Genomic DNA, 20,710 nt, shown 5'->3' on the forward strand with positions numbered 1-20,710 from the left:
TATATATGTAGGTATGTAGGTATATATATATATGTAGGTATGTAGGTATATATATATATGTAGGTATGTAGGTATGTACACTCACACCCTTCTTACCTGTAATCCAGATAGGCGCTTCTACTCTGTAGTGGCCACTCCAGGGTTCTTGTGCTGTCATCAGCCCACAGCGACCAAAGGGCAGCTCTTCATAATAGCTGGCCACTAAATTCCATGCAATGGTTCTGGAGGAAAAGAGAGATTTTGCTTCATTCATGCGGGCAATACGAGGTAGTCACCTCCTCTGTTCTGTTTAATAAAGCAGTTAATAAAGCTGCTCTATTATTCACCTGTTGTGAACTAGTGAGTGCCAAAGGTCCCTTTCCTAACGTTCTTCCTATGGATTTATCTACATTCTTATCTACTGCTTCAACTGAAGACAGCAATAAACTAAGAATCATAGGCATAGCTTTCAAGTTATTTCCCTCTATTTTTTTTCCCCCTGAACTGTTGTGTTCTTTTTATGGCCATTCTCTTTTTAATAAATATCATCAGATTCTCAAAGACACCTGAACTCAGTTGCATCAACCAAAGGAAACACGGGAACTCAAAAACACACAAACCCGGGGGACTTCTGTCCCACAAGGGGAGAAGTCACTGGGCCTGGCACTTTACCCGCTTTGAACAGAGACTGATGGCAGAGAACTTCACTTCACCTTTTGTCTTACGACAGCAAACAGATACATGGTAAAAGGCTTTAGGTAACTCTGGTGCACAAGGCTGTGAAATGGAGCAGCAGCAACCACCACTTACGAGGTCATGTTCCCGTTCACGTAGTTTTGGTTCAGGATCCGAGCCCAACAGCCTGCACCGATTTCATCGTTGAAAGTACTAAAATCTTCTGAAGACCACAGCTTCTTCTGAGTTAATATAGCATTTGGCACCGTTTCTGTTCCAGGATAGTGAGCCCTACACAGTATTTTTCAAAAATAAAGAACACTTGTCAAAAAGAAAAAGAAATAAACAAATCCTGAAACAAGAAAGCTTCCCTCCTCCAAACAGCAAATGAAAAGCAATCATGTGCTTTGGAAAAGCAAAAACTAAAAATCATTAACAGGGATCCGTAGCATTAAATAGCTTCTCATTTGCATCACTACAGGATTATTTCCTCCAAGACATGACAGTACGTAAGTAGATCTAGCTTTAAACAGTCTTACAGTTTCTTAAAGCAGAACTTTCCCCTAAAATTTAGCTCAAGTACTTTCATCACTGCTGTGTTAAAGAAAAATATGCTATACTTTGCACTAAGTAACCCTCCTCTCAAAAAAAAAAAATCCAAGTACAAACAACACACTGCTAAGCTAAATACATACACTAAAACCTAAGCTATCAGCACAGGAAATGAAAGCACATAACTTTCCTGTACTATTACCCTGAAATTTAACAAATTTATGAATTTGTGAGCCAGGGACACATGAAATCCTATTTATTTCTTCCAAGTTAATGGTTTCATTTGACTTCCAGATTGGACCTTGAGCCATTTCTCAGCTTTCTAGTCCTCCACATATAACTACACTAGCGATAGCTTAACAGGAAGACTGTTTGTTTTCCACTTTAACAGGCCTCAGAGTACTTCAAGAGAACCCCTATGTCACAAGAGTAACAGCCTATTTTTGAAACATTATCAATTATCAGGTGTACTTTTTGTAGTGTTTTCACACAATTCCACAGCCTAACATAATTCCCCTGTTAAAAAATTCACTGTTCCCCAGGTTGGGCAAAAGTTTTGTAATTGCCAGTTACACTAGATCAGACATATTAAAGCAACTGTAATGGTACAGTCATAGTAGTAGTAATAATTTTAGCTTTAGTGCCAAAGGGTTTTCACTGTTTTACTCTCACACATCATGGCAAGGTTACAGAAATAAGATTAACATATAGGATACCGCCAACCCACTGAGCTTTACAGAAGAGCCTATAAGACAGAAAATCCTCTAAGTTTGGTTCTCAAGATCTTTCAACAATGATTTTTTGCAAACTGACCATCTACCATGACTATCTTTCCCATTTATCATGCTTTATAGGCACACAGGAACAACAGCTGAATACCCACAACTGCAGGTACCCTAAATCCATCAATCCCTTCACATCACTTTTTCTTGGGTAGTTTGCTTGGACATTATTTGGCACTGACAAATTTCTCAGTCTCTTCAGAACAGATCTAGCTAAGAACACTAATGCCTCTGTCCACAAAGGCTGAATGCCACCTCGTGCTGTAACTCCTAACATCACTGTCACTCTCAACACTTCCTATTTTCTTTCAATAAGCAACAAGAGGAAATATTGTTTTCTTCCCCCATTATCTTGAGCAAGAATAATTTCACCTTTATCTGTACAACAGGCAAAATTGAACTAATTTGTTTACACCATTACCAATAAGGCAAGATACCTAAAGTAAAACAAACGTAAATAAACAACTGTGGAACCTGCAAGCCTATTCCTGGAAAACAATGTTTTCAAGAGCTACACTGTCATTTAAACCTGCTCAGAACAGCGATACTTGTTTATACTTCCTTATATTTCATTTCACTGGCAAAAATTGATGCAGACAGAATACCTCTGAAAAGCTCTATCAGTCCATAACTGATTTTATGTAGTCACAAACTCCAGTTTATGCTTACATTTGAAATATTGTTTGCTTTAAAAAAAAAGCAAAGAAAACCATGAAGAGAAATGCACCACTGCTGTCTAGTAGCCAGCTCATTATCCCCTACAGAGTGTTTCAGCTCCCTGTTAAAGGTGAATCACAGCAGGGACTTTCCAGACATCTGGGGATTTACATCTGGCCAGTGCAAATTCTAACCACTTTCACCTATTGATCTACATATGGACCAAGTTTCCACCTGCAAAAAAGTATTAGGATACTTTTGTTGTTAATGTTTTGCAGAGACAAAAGAGGGTTTTGTTGCTGCTTAGTGCATGTTGTACATGACAATCTTAAAATGGCCTGTGATTGGAAAGTTTTACATACCTACTACAGGTCAGATATGTCAAGATGACTAGAACTCAAGTTGAAGCAGGAGCAGTTATGTATGAAGTATCTGATTAGGTTAGGCAAGTTTAGGCATCCTAATAATTCAGAATTATTATGAATAAATGAATAACCAGCAAGTCTCAGGCATTTCTATTCAGCAGATAAATCAATATTCAACCTCAAATTTAGTTTACTGCTTTGCAAAATATTACCATTATGTGCTGAAATCCAGAAAACAAGTCAGTTTGCTGCTGCCTACTGTCCAAACATACTTCTCCCACCACAACAAAACAGGAACTAAGAAAGAAGTGGTTAGGTTAGTTTAAAAACATAAGGTAAAAGTGCAGCCATAGCCAACAGGATTCTCGCCCATGATGGGAGACGTGTGATTACACGTCCAAGTCACCACCAGGACAAAAGTCTACATGACCTGAGCTGAGTTAGTAGGAGAGATTATAATGTGAGACTTTTCGTTGCAGATTAAAACAGAGAGATAAAGCTTTAGTTCTGCTATTTATAAATAAGCAAATACAGAAAAACACTAGTACAAACCACCAAGAGAGAAAATGAGAGCCCCCTACCCAATCACATCGACCACGCGGTGGAGCTCAGGGTCAAGCAGCAAGACAAAGGAAATGGGCTCCCACAGCCTATCGCTGGCTACGATCCTCACCTGCTGCAGACCATGCTTATCCAGCGTGTATCTTAACAGCTTTAAGAGAGGAAAGAACAGAGATGGGAGAAACAAAAAAGCTTTTCAAATTTTCAAATATTTGTTACTGGAGAAGGCAGTATCTCCAACACCAATTGAACATGTTTCAACTTTTTTTCTTCCCCATCAACCCCAGCAAAAACCCTTACACCAAACAAAATGTAACAAACCAGCACAAGAGGCCTTCCAGGCAGGACAAGTTAGCCATCTACTGCAGCAAACCCCAAGTTCATGCATGGCAAAGGGCAAAATGAAAAATATTAGGTTCTACTCCCCACATAAAGCTACAGATGAAGTTAAACAAAGGCAAAATGTATCCCATGTCATGCAAGACAGTCTGTTTGCAGATCAGCCATTTAGATGTTGCAGTGCTGAGAGCTAAGCTACAAGCGTGGACAAGTAATTACTGTGTAGTCCTAGTAAAAGCAAAGCAAACAAATAATTGAGAATAAAGTAGGGTGATTTCACCTATTCTCCCAACTGACTGACTATTTCAAGTATAACAATGAAGCAACACAACTGAGAGTTCTTCCTAATGCAATTAAAGAGAAAACCCTTACACTTATTCACATCTTGTTACTCAGCTGTATTTCATTTCAAGTTTCAAACCACAAACAATTTCTCAAGAGACACTTGAAGGACTTAAAAATCACTCAGAAAAATCTAGGGTTACACAGAAGTGACCCTAAAGGAGGCCGTTTCCTAAAATCCAGAAGTCCACACAGAACAAAGAGCAAGCCCCCAAACAGTCAGCTGCACTATGTACTTGTAATTCAGCTAACAACAAATGCCCAAGTAACTTGAAGCATTCTGTATACTTCTACAACCTATAATCTTCTCTGATAGGCAATATTAACTACTACAGAAAACATCACTTTAAAATCTTTTCTGCATATCAGAATCTGAACTAGTTTGTATGTTGCAGTTGGGCAGATCTAGTTTCAACCGTCAAGATTTCCTTCTCGAAGTCTTAATATCTTTGTCCAAAATGAATATCAACACATTTGCCTTGTATTTCCCTGATCATTTTACACTGGACTAAGGCAATATTTGGTTTATAAATGTGGCAGACAGACCAAGACTAGAGTATTTAAAGATTGAATGAGATTCTTGATAGCTAGAAAAAGGTAATTTACCACATCTGTCTTCAAGTAGGGAGGACCTGGGACACTGCAGGCCAGCCAACCTAACCTCAGACCCTAGGAAGATCATAGAGCAAGCTTTCCTAGAAGCCATTACCATGAACATAAAGGACAAGAGGATAACTGGAAACAACAGCAGGAATTTACCAAGGGCAAATCATGCCCAACGAGCCTCACTGTGTTCTGACACAAGGACTACCTGTGATGCTGTGTACTTAGACTTTGGCTATGTCTTTGGGACAGTCGTCCACCAAGGCGGGCAGCAAAGTCCAACCAGGGCCCAATTATTAATGATGAAGTTTAAGATATATCTCAGAACAGTAACAGTAAGATATACTGTGTAAATACAAAATCAAGAAATGGATATATGTGAAACAGAAGTGAAGATAATCTTACAGGCAAAATAGGGAAGCATAACATAGCACAGTTTAATAAGAATTTAAGACTAACTAGGAAAACAGGTCAAAGTCACAGATTTGGCAAGCAACTAGATAAAGGATATCTAAGACATACAGATAGAGTGTACTTTTAGCAGCTAACTAACTGAAGGACATATGCAGAGCCACTACTATCTTTTTCTAGGTCAACATGAACTCAGTATTGCAGTTGGTATCTTAACATTAGCACTAGATAGGATAGAGCATTATTCTCATTTTGCTGTCCATTGCTAACCCAAATTTCTTAAATGACAGCAAAGCTCCTGCACAGGAACACAGGAAATTTTCCTTTTCTTTTTTCTCCCCTTCTCTTTATAATCAGGCAGGAGGGTGGTAGGGAAGCAGCAATACCTACCCATGCACTTCATTAATGATACTGCAGTCACGAGGGTCCGCAGGGTAACTACCCTACATCTGGTATCTCCATTAGCTGATCTTTATAGCATTCAAGTGTTTTTATCCCTTTCAATGTGCTTCAAGTTATGAATTTGTTATTATATTGTTATTCCCATTACACAATACGGAACACTGAAGAACACACTCAGCACTCCACATGGTAAAGTGGTCCAATAAATAAAAGATCAAGAATTTGTATTACATGTTGACACTGAAAAGACTATAATTTATTGTAATCTCATCTTTTTCAAGAAAAAAAAATCACACCCCCCAAAAAGTGAACTTAAGATTTTTAAGATTTTAAGGTTTTCTTTTTCAATTTGTTAGGCTCTAAAGATAACTGCCAACATCTTGCAAAGAGATATATCACATATGCAGAGGAATCTCTCTCAAGATAAATATAAAATCCCTGATTCGTGCTTCTTTACCACATTAGTCAAACCCCAAAACACATCCACCACCTATTGTAACTGAAATAGGAACAGCAAGATTTGAAGATTGCCAACTAAATATATACCAATTTTTTCACTTTTAGTCAATAATCTGCTGCAGCCATTGGTAATTAAATATATACACACAAACACTGCTTATGTTGCAAGGAAAAGTTAAGGCAGGACAGAGCTTACAATATTTAAGCAAATCTTCTCAGAAGAACACTCCTCTGCATACACACATACAGTGGTCTCACTATGCAAGTTTCATTAGCACAGAAATTATAACTAAAACAGTTGCTAAAGCACTGTAATTGCTGAGGTACAAGTCTTGCTTACTCTAGGCAAGTTACATAAATACAACTATTATAATTTCTTATGAAATTACTGCACACTGGCATTGTCATCAATATTTTTCAAGTAATTGTTTATGGGCTGGATACATAAAAAAGTTTTCTTTACAAAAATCTCTGCTTGGCTGACCCGCAATGCCTTTTATACACTTGTTTTAACAATTATGAGTGCAAAACACACTCTTGGGGCTGAATGAGGGTAAACATAACACTAGGGATCACAACCATATCCTTACCATAGTAAGAGGCATGCAGGATAACAAAAATACAAGTGAAGAAATGCAGACATGCTTAGTTCATTTGCACTAAGAATGTGCTTTCATAGTTTTAAGAAAGCAGAGACAGGCAAGAAAGCTGGAGTAACAGAACAGATACCAAGCCAGCTGGCTAAAGGAAGGTAGTAAGAAAGTGTATTGTGGAAGAAGGGAACACACGAATCAAGTTGCATTTGCCACAACTGCAGCTCCTAGACACTGAAACTGAGAAGCTGCATTACTTCAGACCCAATTTTGGATGTGCATATTTACTTCTATTTCAGTCTCTGTGTATGCTTCTTAATGTCTACGAGATACAAGTCACAAATGGAAACTTCTAGCCTTAGGACATGACTACAAAGGGTAAGTAACAGGGAATTCTACAAATGTTGAAAGTCCTGGGTGAAAATCCAGCTTCATCTGAAACAAACGTAAATATTTAAGGTCAAGAATTCAGTTTTTTTTTTTTTCTGACCTTTAAGATATATAGGGAGATACACTAAAAATCTCCCACAATTTGCTAACACAGAAAGAGGAACTGGCTTTTAAGACTTGAAAGCAACGATGAAACACTGGTAAAAAGACCTTGTATGTGCACTGAACAGAAAGGAGAGGGGAGAACAGGAAAGAGTCACTACTGTAATGTTATGATCACAAAACAATGTTTAGGTAGAAAAATATGAAATAAGGATACAGAATTTCTGAAAATGGAGGTGAAGACTTGTTTACAAAAATAAAGCAGCAGTGTGCAACATTCCTCCCCTCTTCTCCCACACTTACCCAACTACCTGAACAGCATCATTAAGATAGGGATCAACTATCATCTCCTTTGAAATGCTCCAATCTCCATCTGCAGCGATGATGCCAACGTTCCTTAGACCCAGTCTGTCCAAAGACTGTCGAAGTACCTTAGCAACAGACAATACCACTTAAACTACAGCCTTCATCAACGAGGCAACATGAAAATATAAGATCAAAAACAATTTAAGGAGAAGTCACTGGAAGTAACTGTCTTCAGAGAAAAATGATAAGAAAAAAACATTTTTAAATGAAAGCCATAACAATAAAAATAATGCTTATGTTAATAAATTTAAAATGGCAGAATCAGAGATAACCACTACACAAAGAAAAGACTTGGATTATTTTTGACACCACACATATATCTAAACACAAACACTGCCTTCAGTCACTCTCAACATACTGACTCCATTCCTTGCATATAAATAATTCATTGGGTGTAGGTAATGGATTTATCTCAAAGCCAGTCACGCTAAGTTACCCTAATAATGACAATGACTGGAGTGTGGAGACAGACATATCTCCACAAGTGATTAGGGTGAAAGTTAACCCTGATTCTCTCCTCAAAAGCATGTGAGAAAACATGACTGAAGCTTTGAAACAGGAGAGACCTTGCAATCATGTAGGAGGATTATCACAAAAGGAAAATTTCTTTTTTCCTAGCCATTTTAAAATCTATAGGAATTAATTCTTTAAATGATAACTTCTAATAATCCTCTAACACTGTGGAGGAGAAAAGAGAGTATTTCTATTTGATGTAAACTTAAATAGGGACATGAGGCAAAAGTCCAAACACTGACAGCAATAGAACCCAAGATTCAGAGCATCAGGCAAAAAACAAAACACACCCACTATACATATGCTTGATTTGATGGGGGGGGGAGGGAAAGATATTGTAGAAGGTGCACAGACGAAGTAACCACACTGCTAAAAATAAATGAGTTTTAAAGACCAAGTTAACTAACAAAAACCCTAGGGAGTTGAGGTTTTTGAAGTAGTTTCCCACAATATTTTCATAGCTCAAGTGCAGACTGAGTACTCTACCTTACAATGAACTGCAAGTAGAAAAATTAAACAAATGTCAGTGATCAATCCACTAAAAAGAAAGATTTTCTAAAGTAAGATTCAGAAAATACTGTGATAGATATGATACTAATATATTTTTCTTAAAGACTGATAGGAAGCACATCCATCAAATTTGTATAGGATCCCAAGCAAGAAAGAATATGACAAGTTAGAACAGCCTGGAATTATTGACTTAGGACAGCAGAAATGCCCTAATAGATACAGCTCTGCACGGAGCAAGGAAACACTCGGCTTCAGCTCTGCTGAAATGGCTGAGGATTCTAGTAGTTGCCCAAGGAAAACCAGCACCTGCTTGGAGAAGGATAATACAAAGAGAAGGTTGCATCAACCGGGCAGTATGCAGAATACACCAATTAACCAGAAAGGACTTCTTAAATAGTTAAGACCTCAGCAGAACCCTATACTCCTGCACAGCTGGTTTCAGTAACAATCTGGATTCTTTCTATTGGCCCCACATAAGGGAGAAGAGTTAATGAACTACAACCTACAAAGCAAGGTGGTCAAGACCAGCGTTGGAGAACAGAAGATGGAGAGAAGATATGACAACAATACTCAAATAAGTGAATGACGGTTAAAAGAGGAAGATGTTGATTAGCTCTCTGAAGCAGCTGGGATCAGGAAGAAGATAAACATCCAAAGCTTATACAGCAAGACTTAGGCCAGAAAGCAACCTAGCCATAGAGATGGTTTAAGCAGAACAGGCTTATTCTTGCGGAATTTCTGCCTAGAAAAATAATTTCCAAGACACAGAACTGCGGACACTCACATAACACTCCATAACATATGCAGAAGGGTTTCTGCATTCCCCTACTCATACTCATGTTTATACAAAGATATTCCTTACTTTTTAGGATTAGTTTAAGATGACAGTATTAGAAAAGAAATGATTCAGTTGCTTATAATTTTTTTTCAGATTTTAGTGTCTCAGTTACATATATATATATTTATACTGAATAAGAAAACACTAGAACCTCAGTGGATGAAATAATTAATCTAGCTGTTCTTAGAAGTAAAATTCCATAAAACAATCAAAAACTCAAGCTAATCTATATAATTTACTCAAACATTACAGGCAATAACAGTACACATCTAAAGTCTTTGTCTAAATGGCTGACTGCAAACAGAACTATCATGTTGCTTAGAAAAGAGAAACAGAGGTTAAATAAAAGGCCATATTATATACTAGCCATATGGCCAAAAACATACAGTGGGAAAGAGCAACACTTTTTAGTAAATACCTTGGTGATTTTAGGATGAATCTTTCAACTAAAATTTTAGCTTTCAAGCTAAACGCTTATTCCCAAATCAGCAGTGTTTGGGAGGCTAACCAGTTCAGTGCTGCATCTCCACCAACGAACTGTTCTCCACATTCACTCTCCCCACATTAGGGAGCCAAGGCAAAGAGATGAGAAGGCTGCCAAGTGGCATTACATGGGACTGTGCTGCACAGCAGAGTATTCCTATTTCTATAATGTGCACAGGAAGCCAAGAAACAAGTTTAAAACGCTCATTAGTGACACAGTGAAATTAATCTCTTCAATAATTCCTTTTACAAACGATTCAAGTTTCATAGGGTTTCCAAGCAATATAACAAGCAGTCAAATAAAAATCACAGTTCAAAAGGAAAGTATCTACTTATCTTCCATCTTATTTGCATTCTTACTCTGGGCTTACTTACAAGCACTTCCAGGTCTGCCTGGTTTTGCCAAATAATACAGGATTTGTACTTGAAGACCCCTCCCATCAAACACACACACAGTTCCTCCTCTGCCCCATCACCATAACTTACCTACAATTAGGTTTACCCTGTGGAGACTATTAATATCCTCAGGGATTTCTCCATTAGCCTATAGCCTGATTTTTTTTTTTTTTTTTTTTTAAATGCAACCTCAAAAACCCTGACACCTACATGGCCCAAGCTAGGGAAAACAAGAAATAAAACACTAGAAAGCTTACTCTATTCTGCTTTTTAATAAAGGGCTAGCAATATGAACACTTTTTAAGAGGATTCTGGGCATACATATTGAACCAGTTCAGAGAGGAATTTAGGTTAATTCACAAACAAATCTGAACAGCTACATATCCAGTTTTGTTACTGGATATGCCCACAGAATGGACATATCTGCCCATTCACAGAATGGGCATTTCATAACTTTATGAAAGTAGTTGTGGAATGATGCACACATAACAGAACTTGGCCAAAGAGGAGGTAAGTCTTGAAAAATAGGTTACTGCGTCGACAATAGCCTGGTAGGTAAAATATACATGGTCAATAACATTTAACAAAAAAAATGTTAACACACACAACCCCCCCATACACACAACTGGAAACATGGGGTTTTTTGTACTAAGTACACTATATTCTATGTTTTCACAGAATTTTATACATGCCAGCCTCAATTTTTTTTGCTCTTATTGGAGGGCCTTATTTAAATGTTATACATATTCATATTCCTGTATTGTTCTACTAAAATTAATCATTGGACAAAATAAGCAGGAAAGTTGCCAAGAATAAGCGACTAACATCACTCAGCATGCCCAACTGCAAGAACTGCAACCTTTTTCTAATAGCAGCTAGTTGATAACTGCAAGCAGATGGGATCCCATACATGCTGAGTTCTACACAACAAGCAGTCATTCCACATGCCTCATTTCACTCATTTGCTTTAAGAAGAGGTAACGTGCTTGCATTTTAACCTCCAAGCAGCAGCAAGGAACTGAACATATTTAAAATTCCATTTGAATATAACATATGCAGATCCCAAACAGAAGTTGGGAAGGAGAGGGAGGGGTTGGCGATATCTTAAAATTAGATACTGTGCAATACTGTGTTCTCTAAGTGCTACCGAGCAACAGGTGTGATGATCACTGCAGAATACAACACAACATTTTCTAGAAAAGGCTATCAAACAATATACAATAACAAACAATCAAGTAATATAACAAGAAGCTTGAGTTTTATAGCAATAAGGTAAAGGTATTATCTAAAGTGTAACTAAGTTCTGTATCTTTAATTTCATAACTAAGTCAGTACAAATTGGATTGAGAAGGGGGAAGGAAGAGAGGGAAAAAAAGATTAACACACCCTAGAAATCTAAATCCTGTTAACTCGTAACTACTCTAAAAATAAAGAATTCAGTAAGTGAAGTACTCTTAGTAATCAATAAAGGTCTCTACTCCAGGCAAACTCAGATAAGTTAGCTGTTTATATAAGACAAACTGCAAAATGCATTTACTTTAGAGAGATATGGAAAACATACCTACCTTGATATACTTGCTACTAAATGACCTTTCATTCCATATCTATAAAGCAAAAGTAAAAAGCTATTTAGCAAAACAGGATGTGTGAGAACATAATGAAAGATTTCATCCACAAGCTGACGCAACCGCTAACGAATCCCACTGCTTGGGCTTGCTAGAGGACAGGGCTGCAGCTGCTTATTAGCTCTCCAGGGGAAAGTTCTGCGTGAAAGTTCAAAACAGGTGCTTGTTCATCTGACTCCCAGATCCACTGCCTGCCTTTTTGCTGAAAAACCTGCCACGCTGCCAGGGCTCAGCGACAGCAGCGCTGCACACTGCAGGGCAGCAACTGTTAGTGATCACCGGGACACACATCGTGGCTCAAGATGCAGTCCCACAGAACTGGCCCCGTTGCCACACACATTCCAGCCCTCCTGGGTATTGAATTGTAGCCCCCAAGTATGGAATGATTATCTACAGTTTTAGAAGATTATTCCAAGACATTGTGTGGTGTGTTTTTCTTTTTTTTTTTTTCTTTTTTTTTTTTTAATTCCCAATTCACACAGGACTATATTCTTATTTGAACATGTTGGGAGATAAGCAAACAAACATTCAAAATAGTTTCCAGATGCTGCTGCTCTGGATTTCCATCTTTTATGGAGTGACTACTTAAACACAGATCAAAGCTCAAGAGCCAAAATGTCAATTTTCCTCTCACCAAATACTCTGACCAAAAAAACCACACAGTCTCAGAAGTCTCCTTACTTTGCCCTTTGAGTGCAGCCTGATCATAATGCCTCATGTTCACCAGCAAAAGCTGGAAACATCCTTCTAAAGATGTAGATCCCCAGGCCCAGGCAGTTTCTTACAGGGGGATGTTGATGCCTGCTTGTTGTTGAGACTAGTGAAAACGCTCTCTCTCAAATATGCCTAGAGCTGCGTGTTCCCGGATGGCCAGTTCTAGGCAATGACTCTCAGTTCGCATCTTCCACCTCCCAAAAACCACACGCAAGTCAGTGCAGTTCAGGAAGAGTTAGAGGCCTGTTTCTTTGTAGGAAAGCACCAAGAAGATATTTCTAGAGTTTTACCCCAGTGCAAATATGCTTGGCTCATTTCTGGAAGTTATTAGTTGAAAAGTTCAGGTGATCATAATAACAGCTCCTGATACATACTTTATAGCACATGCAGCTAGTCAGAAGAGCCATAAAGGCTACTGTGTAGAATCAGAACATGGTTTAAAATGTTTTGATGGTTTTTGAGTTCTTGCAGACTTGACTGTTTTCTTTATGCTTCACATTACACCCACAAAGAAATCAGATAACACGCACTATCAGAGCACTACCCAGGAAAGCAGAACTTCATCTTTCTCAGAAATACAGAATTAAAAAAGCCAAATTTTGTATCAAGTAACAACAGGAAAGCCAGAACTTACAATATCTTCTACAGTAAGAGCATAGCAATAAGAAAATTTGAATGGGCACCCTCACCCCACCAAATTCACTGATTTGCAAGAGCATCACTGTGTCACCCAGAGTGCAACACTGACACAAACGAAATAAGTCTGCAACATCAAGGGAAACACATTCCAGAGATAGGCACCAGACATACCTTCCCCATTACAGTATGTAGATTTTCTTTAAGGGATAAGAACCATAACTTTACTCTAGGTTTTTACCTTTTCTGCCTTTCCTTTTCTACAATTCTCTCATTTCAACATTCAATAGCCTGAAATGAAGAAGGGCTCTTATCCACACTGATTTTTCTTAGTTAAGAAAAAAAGTTGATTCTCAATCAAATAATGAACTTGATTTCTTTTTTTCCCCCAGATTTTCTGTCTCCTTCCTCCCAGATCCAAGCTAGGGCAGTTCTCAGTCATTCCTCACTACTTGCATACATTGCACTGCAACACCATAAAACAATTACACTGTATTGCAATTCATACACCTTAAGCTGCTATAAATAACACAGTTAAATGGAATAAGATGTATGGGCTTGCCCTTCAGCAAAACAGCGGCCATATTTTATACTCAGAAGTCACATTAGCTGACCTTCACATTGGTTAATTAAGTTGCCTTGTCAGCTGGTAATCTCTGAAACTCGGGCAGAACAAGCTCAGTAGAAAATGACAAGCCAGAGTCTCAAGTAGATTTCAGAATTTTCAAGGTCTCTGGCAACTTTATTCTAGAACTGGAAAGGCAGGAATCTTGCTATTTTGTACTGTTTCTGCATTAATAGGGAAAGCAACTGTACAGCAACACTATCTGCCTTTCCACTTGCACTAGAAGGAAAAAACAAAATCCTGCAATTACAGTTTCTCCCTCCTTTTTCCTTCCCCTACTTCACCATAATCCTCGAGGCACTTAGGAATAGAAAATAATGAGAAATTATGCAGGCAATTGTGCATTACTAACCCCAATATAATCAATGTCCAAATCATGATACTGTTTAGCTCCTAATATCCAGGAAACGATATAGTAAACAGTAACATCTGGATAATCATAGGGCCAGTTCTCACCCTTCCCTATCCATGCAGGAAACGTCCATGGTAATCCTGTTAAGACAGAAGAAGCAAATTAATAAGGTAATTAAGGAGATGTTCTTCATTACTTCGAGAGGTAGCTGTAGATGCCTCTGCCTAACAAGAGAGGCAAGTATTAAGTTCATACATTTACAGGGAATATAATAAAACATACTTTACTGTGTCTTCTTCAGTTACATTATGATCAAACTTCTTTTTAAAATTAATCCCAGCATTACTAGAGAATAATTCAGTGTGTTCAAGTTCTGTTGTGCTGTATTAGCTCTAACTGAGATTATAAGATAACAGCTTATCTTAAGAATGAAGATTTTAAGATAACAGGTTACGAATTACAAAGAATCAGTGCTGAACACCAAGCACTGCACTGTTCTGAATATGACTTTCAAAAGAAGTTTGATTTGATCACAAAGGAAAAAAAGCTCTGTACCATGAAGAAGCATTTCTGAGGTTCAGCAGTTTACTGGATCTTGCAGAGCAGTCCATTACCCTAAGCAGATTCTCCAGTTCTTTCAGCTGATCCTCTAACACACCATAGGCTCAACAAATGCAAACTAACTCACAGGCCAACCCTCCTTCCTTTGTCAAGAGCTTGGTTTGGAGGAAGTTATTAATAATCGCAATTAATCTCAAATGTGAAGTTTACTGCCTGCCACAGTACTTATCTAAAGGAACACAACCAGCAAAACCTGCACGAAGTCACAACCTGCTGCTGCATAAAACAGAACCTGAGGTCTGGAAGGGGTGGGATGAGATAATCCAGAAAAGAGAGCACAACAGCCACTACCAAAGAAACCCTCATCTTTTTCACACACCTTGCTAAGCTTTTGTTCAGCACAGTTCTTTAGCAAACAGAACCGTGGCTGTTCTTTATCTGAGAGGAGCTTTTTTCAGACACTGCTGACACTGAACTGCTAAGCAAGGGGTTTGAACAAACACCACATGATTTAAATAATTCGTTGAAACTGGAATAGCACACACAGTTACACAGAAAGGAAGCCTTGTTTGGGGATAAAGTGTATACTTGCAAAAGTGGGAAATTGTGTGTGCATATGTCAAAAGCTTTCCTTTGGACATCATTTCTTCTTTCGTGCAATTTAATCATTTCATAATAAAACTTTATAAAATATTATTCATGTAGACATTTTATAGTAAAGAGCTTAACAAATAGCCAAGTTAACTATGAAAATCAGAACAAAGTGCAAGGCCCATTTACTTCTTGTCTGGTTGCTAAACTAGACAAGGAAAAGCAGTATTCAAGCAGCTTAAGATGAAGATAAAATAATTTAGACAGAAGGGCACAATCAAATTATGCAGTGCATGTTTTCTTAATTATATTGCACTCAACAGTTATACGGCAGCATGTCTTGAATTAGGGCTTGCTATTAAGGTACTTGTTTATTAAGGTTATGGTAAATTCTGCAACCACTATTAACACATACAAAAGGGAAACTGTTTTATGATACAAAGCATTAGGAATAGCATGGAACACCTGTATTTAAAATTCAAGGTAAATGTAGTTGCCTTAAAAGATAAGACATAAATGTAGGTCTCAGAAATTCATGTCCATCAGCTAACTTTAGAATTTCTTAGAAGAATTTATTAGAACTTGGCTGAAGACTCCAGTACATTGAAAAGTGCAGCCTTCAGCTTGTGACAAGTAGTGCAAAGTTATAGACTGACAAAGGGGAAAAAAATGTTTGATTCAGCAATGAGGGGAATTGCTGACGTTTGTGCCCAAGATTCATTAGAACTGAGATCTCTCAGGACCTGTGAGAAAAAAATCTCACTTCCTTTTTCAGAAGGTAAGTAAATGCCATCTGGCAACTCACTGTAAACCAGCTGAGTTATATCCAGGCTCATTACTGGAACACTTTGGGCAGTAAAAGGAAAAACTGCTCCCCTTCTTTCATATTCCATACTCGTATTTCCCATGACATGCATAACTCAGAGAGGAAGGTCCTCTCAGAACTCAACTAAAAATAAAGCGCAAACAAAGCAGACAACAATGTGGAATGGGAGAAGCAAGATTCACAGATTTGTAATAAAAACATATAAATGTACTTAGTGCTATATATGGCTGACAGTTATCCTTTCTGTAAATTTATTTTACCGTCTCATCCCCACCTTCCAAAACTACTTTAGACTACTATTCAGAAATGCAACTTTTGTGACAGATCATTTCATGCTGATTGCTTTATTTGTGTGATAAAGCCTATGCATTAACATCACTTAATACAAGTATGTAATTAGAGAGCCACAGGATGTTATGCTATTCTAAACAGATTATCTTTAAGCAAAACATAAAAACAAGCTGACCAAATACTTTAAGTTCTGCAGCATAAAGACATCTGTCTATTAAAACTAACATACTAACTGAATCAGGTATGAAGGTATGCAATTGACTTTAAACAAAAAAAAACAGAACACTATTTGAAGCAATTTACCAATCAGTTTAATTTCAGGGTTCCTCTTTTTCGCCTCTTTCATCAGCCACCATTCATAGCCCCGGAAGTAGTTCTCATCATTTTCATAATGCATGTGGGAGGGCTCAGTTCCATCTAGGAAGGAAAGAGGCAGCTCACAATTAGCTTCTGTGTCATTAGCTTCTATATATTGCAGTGTTTCCTGCATTGCTCACTGCTAGTGCATACAAGCACATACCTCCACTATGATTCACACATCCCTTGTAATTCACACCAAAATGAATACTGGGAGGGAACACACAAGATATGCTACCCTTCAGTGTTAGATCAAGAACAGCACAAGTTTAACAGTTGGGTTTTGTTTAGTTTTTTTTTTTTTTTTTTTTTTTTTTAAAGGAATTTACCCTCTTTTCCCAATAATCTATGTTCATGAGTATCTTCATCCAAACAACCACTATGAAAGCTACAGCATTAGGATCAGGAGCAAAACAGAAAAACCATGCATAGCAAATACAAGCACAAATTCTATCAAAAAAAAGAGATGAAAACAGTTTACAGTTTGTTCTCGCCATGAAAGGCAAGCCTGGAAGAGAAAAGGGAACTAAAGTTCTCTTGCTGTGAGAATAAACTGATTGTTATAGCTAACAATCTCATTTATCACTTCTGCGGTTTTCTGTGACTGCAGGAAGAACTTTTGGATTTAAAGGCTATGCAATGAATTCATTAGGGAAGAGATAAACAAACCAAAAAGGTGCAGAAATTTTGCATAGGAAGTCAATCCCTCTCTACATAAAGGTCACTTAACACTCGTGTATGCAACTGCAACAATTACTCATGCTAAACCAGGTGCCTAAAGGTTGCAAATAACCAGACTATGAACTTTTAAGAAGGCTGCTGAAAGGATACTGTTGTGAAATTACAACAGTGTAATTTCAACATATAAAATAGGACTCTTGCTTTCTTTTCATTTCAACTACACTTGATTATTTGGAATCTCTATTTGCCAGACATAAAGCAACCAGTAAGTTCCAAATTCAGGCTCCTGATCACAATGCTGAAGTCAGAGCAAGAGCTGGAGTTCAGTATGATAAGACAGATGCTTCTCACCATCTGTTCTCCTTCTAAAAGCTAGGAAGTCATGACAAATGCTTAACATCCCCCTTAGCCAGCAGAAAAAGTTTATCAAGGATGGTGAACATATAAATAAAATTTCATTTTCCTCTGACTGGAATTTGTTGACTGAATATGAAGTTCTTAAACAATGTAACTTTATTACGTCCATTTTCTAAAATAAACTAAAAAATTGAAAAACACATAACTAGACTAGACAGCTTTTAAAAAGTCCTAAAAAATGATGCTGTTTTCTATTTATTAACCGAGTCTCCTTCATGTTGATCTGTCAAGCAGATTCTAGAAGGGAAGAAAGGGAAGGATTATGAACAGTAGTCAGGTTACTGCTTCTCAGCTTCCCATCACAAGCAGACAAGCTGTTAGTAAATACCTATCACTCTCAGTTTGCCCTGCATGAAAATATAGCAAGTTAGGCAAATTAAATCAGCATATTTGCATTCTAAATTGGAGCCTGGAAAAACAGTGTATATCGTCAGTCAACATCACAAAGGTGTGGCTCCTTAATTAAAAGGACTGCAATTGCTTCTAATCAGCTAGTTTTATATTTTTACATGAGATACAAACTACCTCACCCTAAACAGGTTTTGCACAGTTTATATTGCAAAACAGGTGCTCGGGAAATTTTCAGCAATTATCAATGCTCTTAGAGCTTCCTTGATTTGGGCAGTGAGGAAGGGAGAGGGGTAAAAATACCTCATTTTGCTCTAGAACACAACCATTAACCACAGCATAGCGAGAACAATCTCCAGACTCTTAATTTGTTCTACCCACTAACATGTTACTTCTGACATTTCTGTACAAGTCCCAGCATACTACAGAGCTTATCACTATACTTCTGCTAAAGTGAAGTGTACAGAACCAAGAGATTAAATGAAAGGCATTACTTACTGCATCAATGCAATGAGAGGTTAAACCCTGCTCCCCCAGAATCCATACCTGTCGATTGTCCATCACCTCCAATCTCTACTTTCAGGATATGTAAAGAGGCACCAAAATTTGGCTAGAGAATAAGAGAAAGAGAGAAAGAGATTCCTACTGTTGACAAAAGGTGTACAATATTGAAGATACTATAAATTTAACAGTATTTGTTTTTAACATGCCCGTACAGGCAAATGTACAGTAGGTGAAATTTCTTTCTTAAAGGAAATGAAAGGTAGCTGACAGACTACAAGACACGAAGAATGAGACAAAGCTTCCTCCTGTGTATCTCATGATAGTTCAAGAGGTTTTGGTGAAACAACATATCTAAAAACTCTCAAGATCTCTCTGCTAGATCTTATTCAACCCAACACCTATTGATTCCTTCAGAAAACCTAGATTTGTAACACACAACTTTAGTGTTTAGTGTCCTAAAATATTATCGCTCCCTTTTCATACACAACACCTTACTCCATCTTTTACAATCCATTCCTTAAACTACACAGTAAATGATTTCCCTCCAATCCTGTGGATTACAGCCATTTAAAAGTGACATGACATCCTCTTTCAACGGAGTAATTTACAGTGCCAAAAGCAAGACAAGCTATTACTGTCCACTGCAATAATCTTACCCTGTATTAACTCGGGTAACTCCACAAGTCACACTTTGGAACTAAAGCAGCTTACAAACCAATATATCCCCTGAAGCACTGCACTTATGCTAGAGACCATGTTGGAACTACTGAAATCCTATTGAAATGAGGCAGTCTAGACAGCAGTTTTCACATTACACAAGTCTCTGCAGTCCAACAAGTCAACATTGTTTATTGTCTCAAAGACTCACTTCATGCAACTGTTATGACCTGCAAAAAAACCCACTAATTTTAGACACAAGAAAAGATGATCTAAGCTAACAGCAAAACACTTGAAATCCTGATCAAAATTACTTCAACACAATTAAGTTCCGTCACCTATCAGATATTTAATGTTGGCAGCTGTCAAATTCTTAAAGAAGGTGGCTCCTCTCTATGCCTTCAGAAAGAGCAGCATACGAGGCCACTAGCAACTCTTGCTGTTTGCATACAGCACTTCCTGTATGGGGAAAGGAAAGAGGTAGGAAGCAAAGAGGTAGGAAGCTTCATCTTCTGCATGAAGAAAAAGGCCAAAATACTAACATTGCAAACGCATGCATGTTACACAACAGTATAAGAAATTAAGATTGAACAAAAGTATTTAACATGTCTGAGACTTGTGTTTCCCAGCCGTTTGCAAGATTAGTAGTTAAGGGACCTTTACCAATGCAAGGTGTGAACTACTGACCAGACTTAAGGCTCGTGCTGATAGACCCAAAGCTCGTGACCAACAGTCCCACACGACCACACCACTCTGCAGCTAAAAGGCTGCTCTATAATCTGCAGACACTACCACGGTCTGTTTCTTTTGCCTGCTTTTCCACAACGTTTAAGTGCCAAGTCTAAATGACTATCAAGGCAATGCTCTCCAGGGCAGTTTGTCTCATTTCATTCTCAGGTGCCTTGTCCCAGCATCAGAGAGTAGGGAACCCCGCACAGAACCAGGGGCTATTAGAGTGATGACACAAACGTTACCTTGAATAGATAGTCTAGGATCTGGGTGCGATAAGGTTCTTGGTAGTTCACCAGCAGCCTAGAAGTGGCCTAAAACGAAAAGAAGAAAATATGAAAACTCAAACACTTCTAAGAAAGCACAGATGTTCTCATGTACCCAAACGCACAGAACTAAGAGCAGCAGCCGAAATCTGCGGGAACGCGAGACCCCCGTGCCGGCTCCGGCCCCGGCGCTGCCGCCCGGACGCCCTCGC

The 20,710-nt window shown here is 38.0% G+C and overlaps 1 protein-coding gene across 1 annotated transcript in view; it reads right to left on the reverse strand.

Annotated features, from left to right (window-relative positions):
- GALC (galactosylceramidase) overlaps positions 1-20,710 on the reverse strand; it is a 36,221-nt gene that overhangs the window by 12,170 nt on the left and 3,341 nt on the right. Inside the window, exons 3-10 of the mRNA XM_026048303.1 lie at positions 20,478-20,546; positions 18,889-18,952; positions 16,843-16,956; positions 14,271-14,410; positions 11,884-11,922; positions 3,592-3,722; positions 790-945; positions 97-221 (exon numbers count right to left, since the gene is read on the reverse strand). Coding sequence (XP_025904088.1) covers positions 97-221; positions 790-945; positions 3,592-3,722; positions 11,884-11,922; positions 14,271-14,410; positions 16,843-16,956; positions 18,889-18,952; positions 20,478-20,546 — 838 coding nt within the window. The remainder of the gene's footprint in view (positions 1-96; positions 222-789; positions 946-3,591; positions 3,723-11,883; positions 11,923-14,270; positions 14,411-16,842; positions 16,957-18,888; positions 18,953-20,477; positions 20,547-20,710) is intronic.

Source organism: Nothoprocta perdicaria, unplaced genomic scaffold, assembly GCF_003342845.1.
Source record: "Nothoprocta perdicaria isolate Ctin4 unplaced genomic scaffold, notPer1 scaffold_53, whole genome shotgun sequence".
Lineage (NCBI taxonomy): Eukaryota > Metazoa > Chordata > Aves > Tinamiformes > Tinamidae > Nothoprocta > Nothoprocta perdicaria.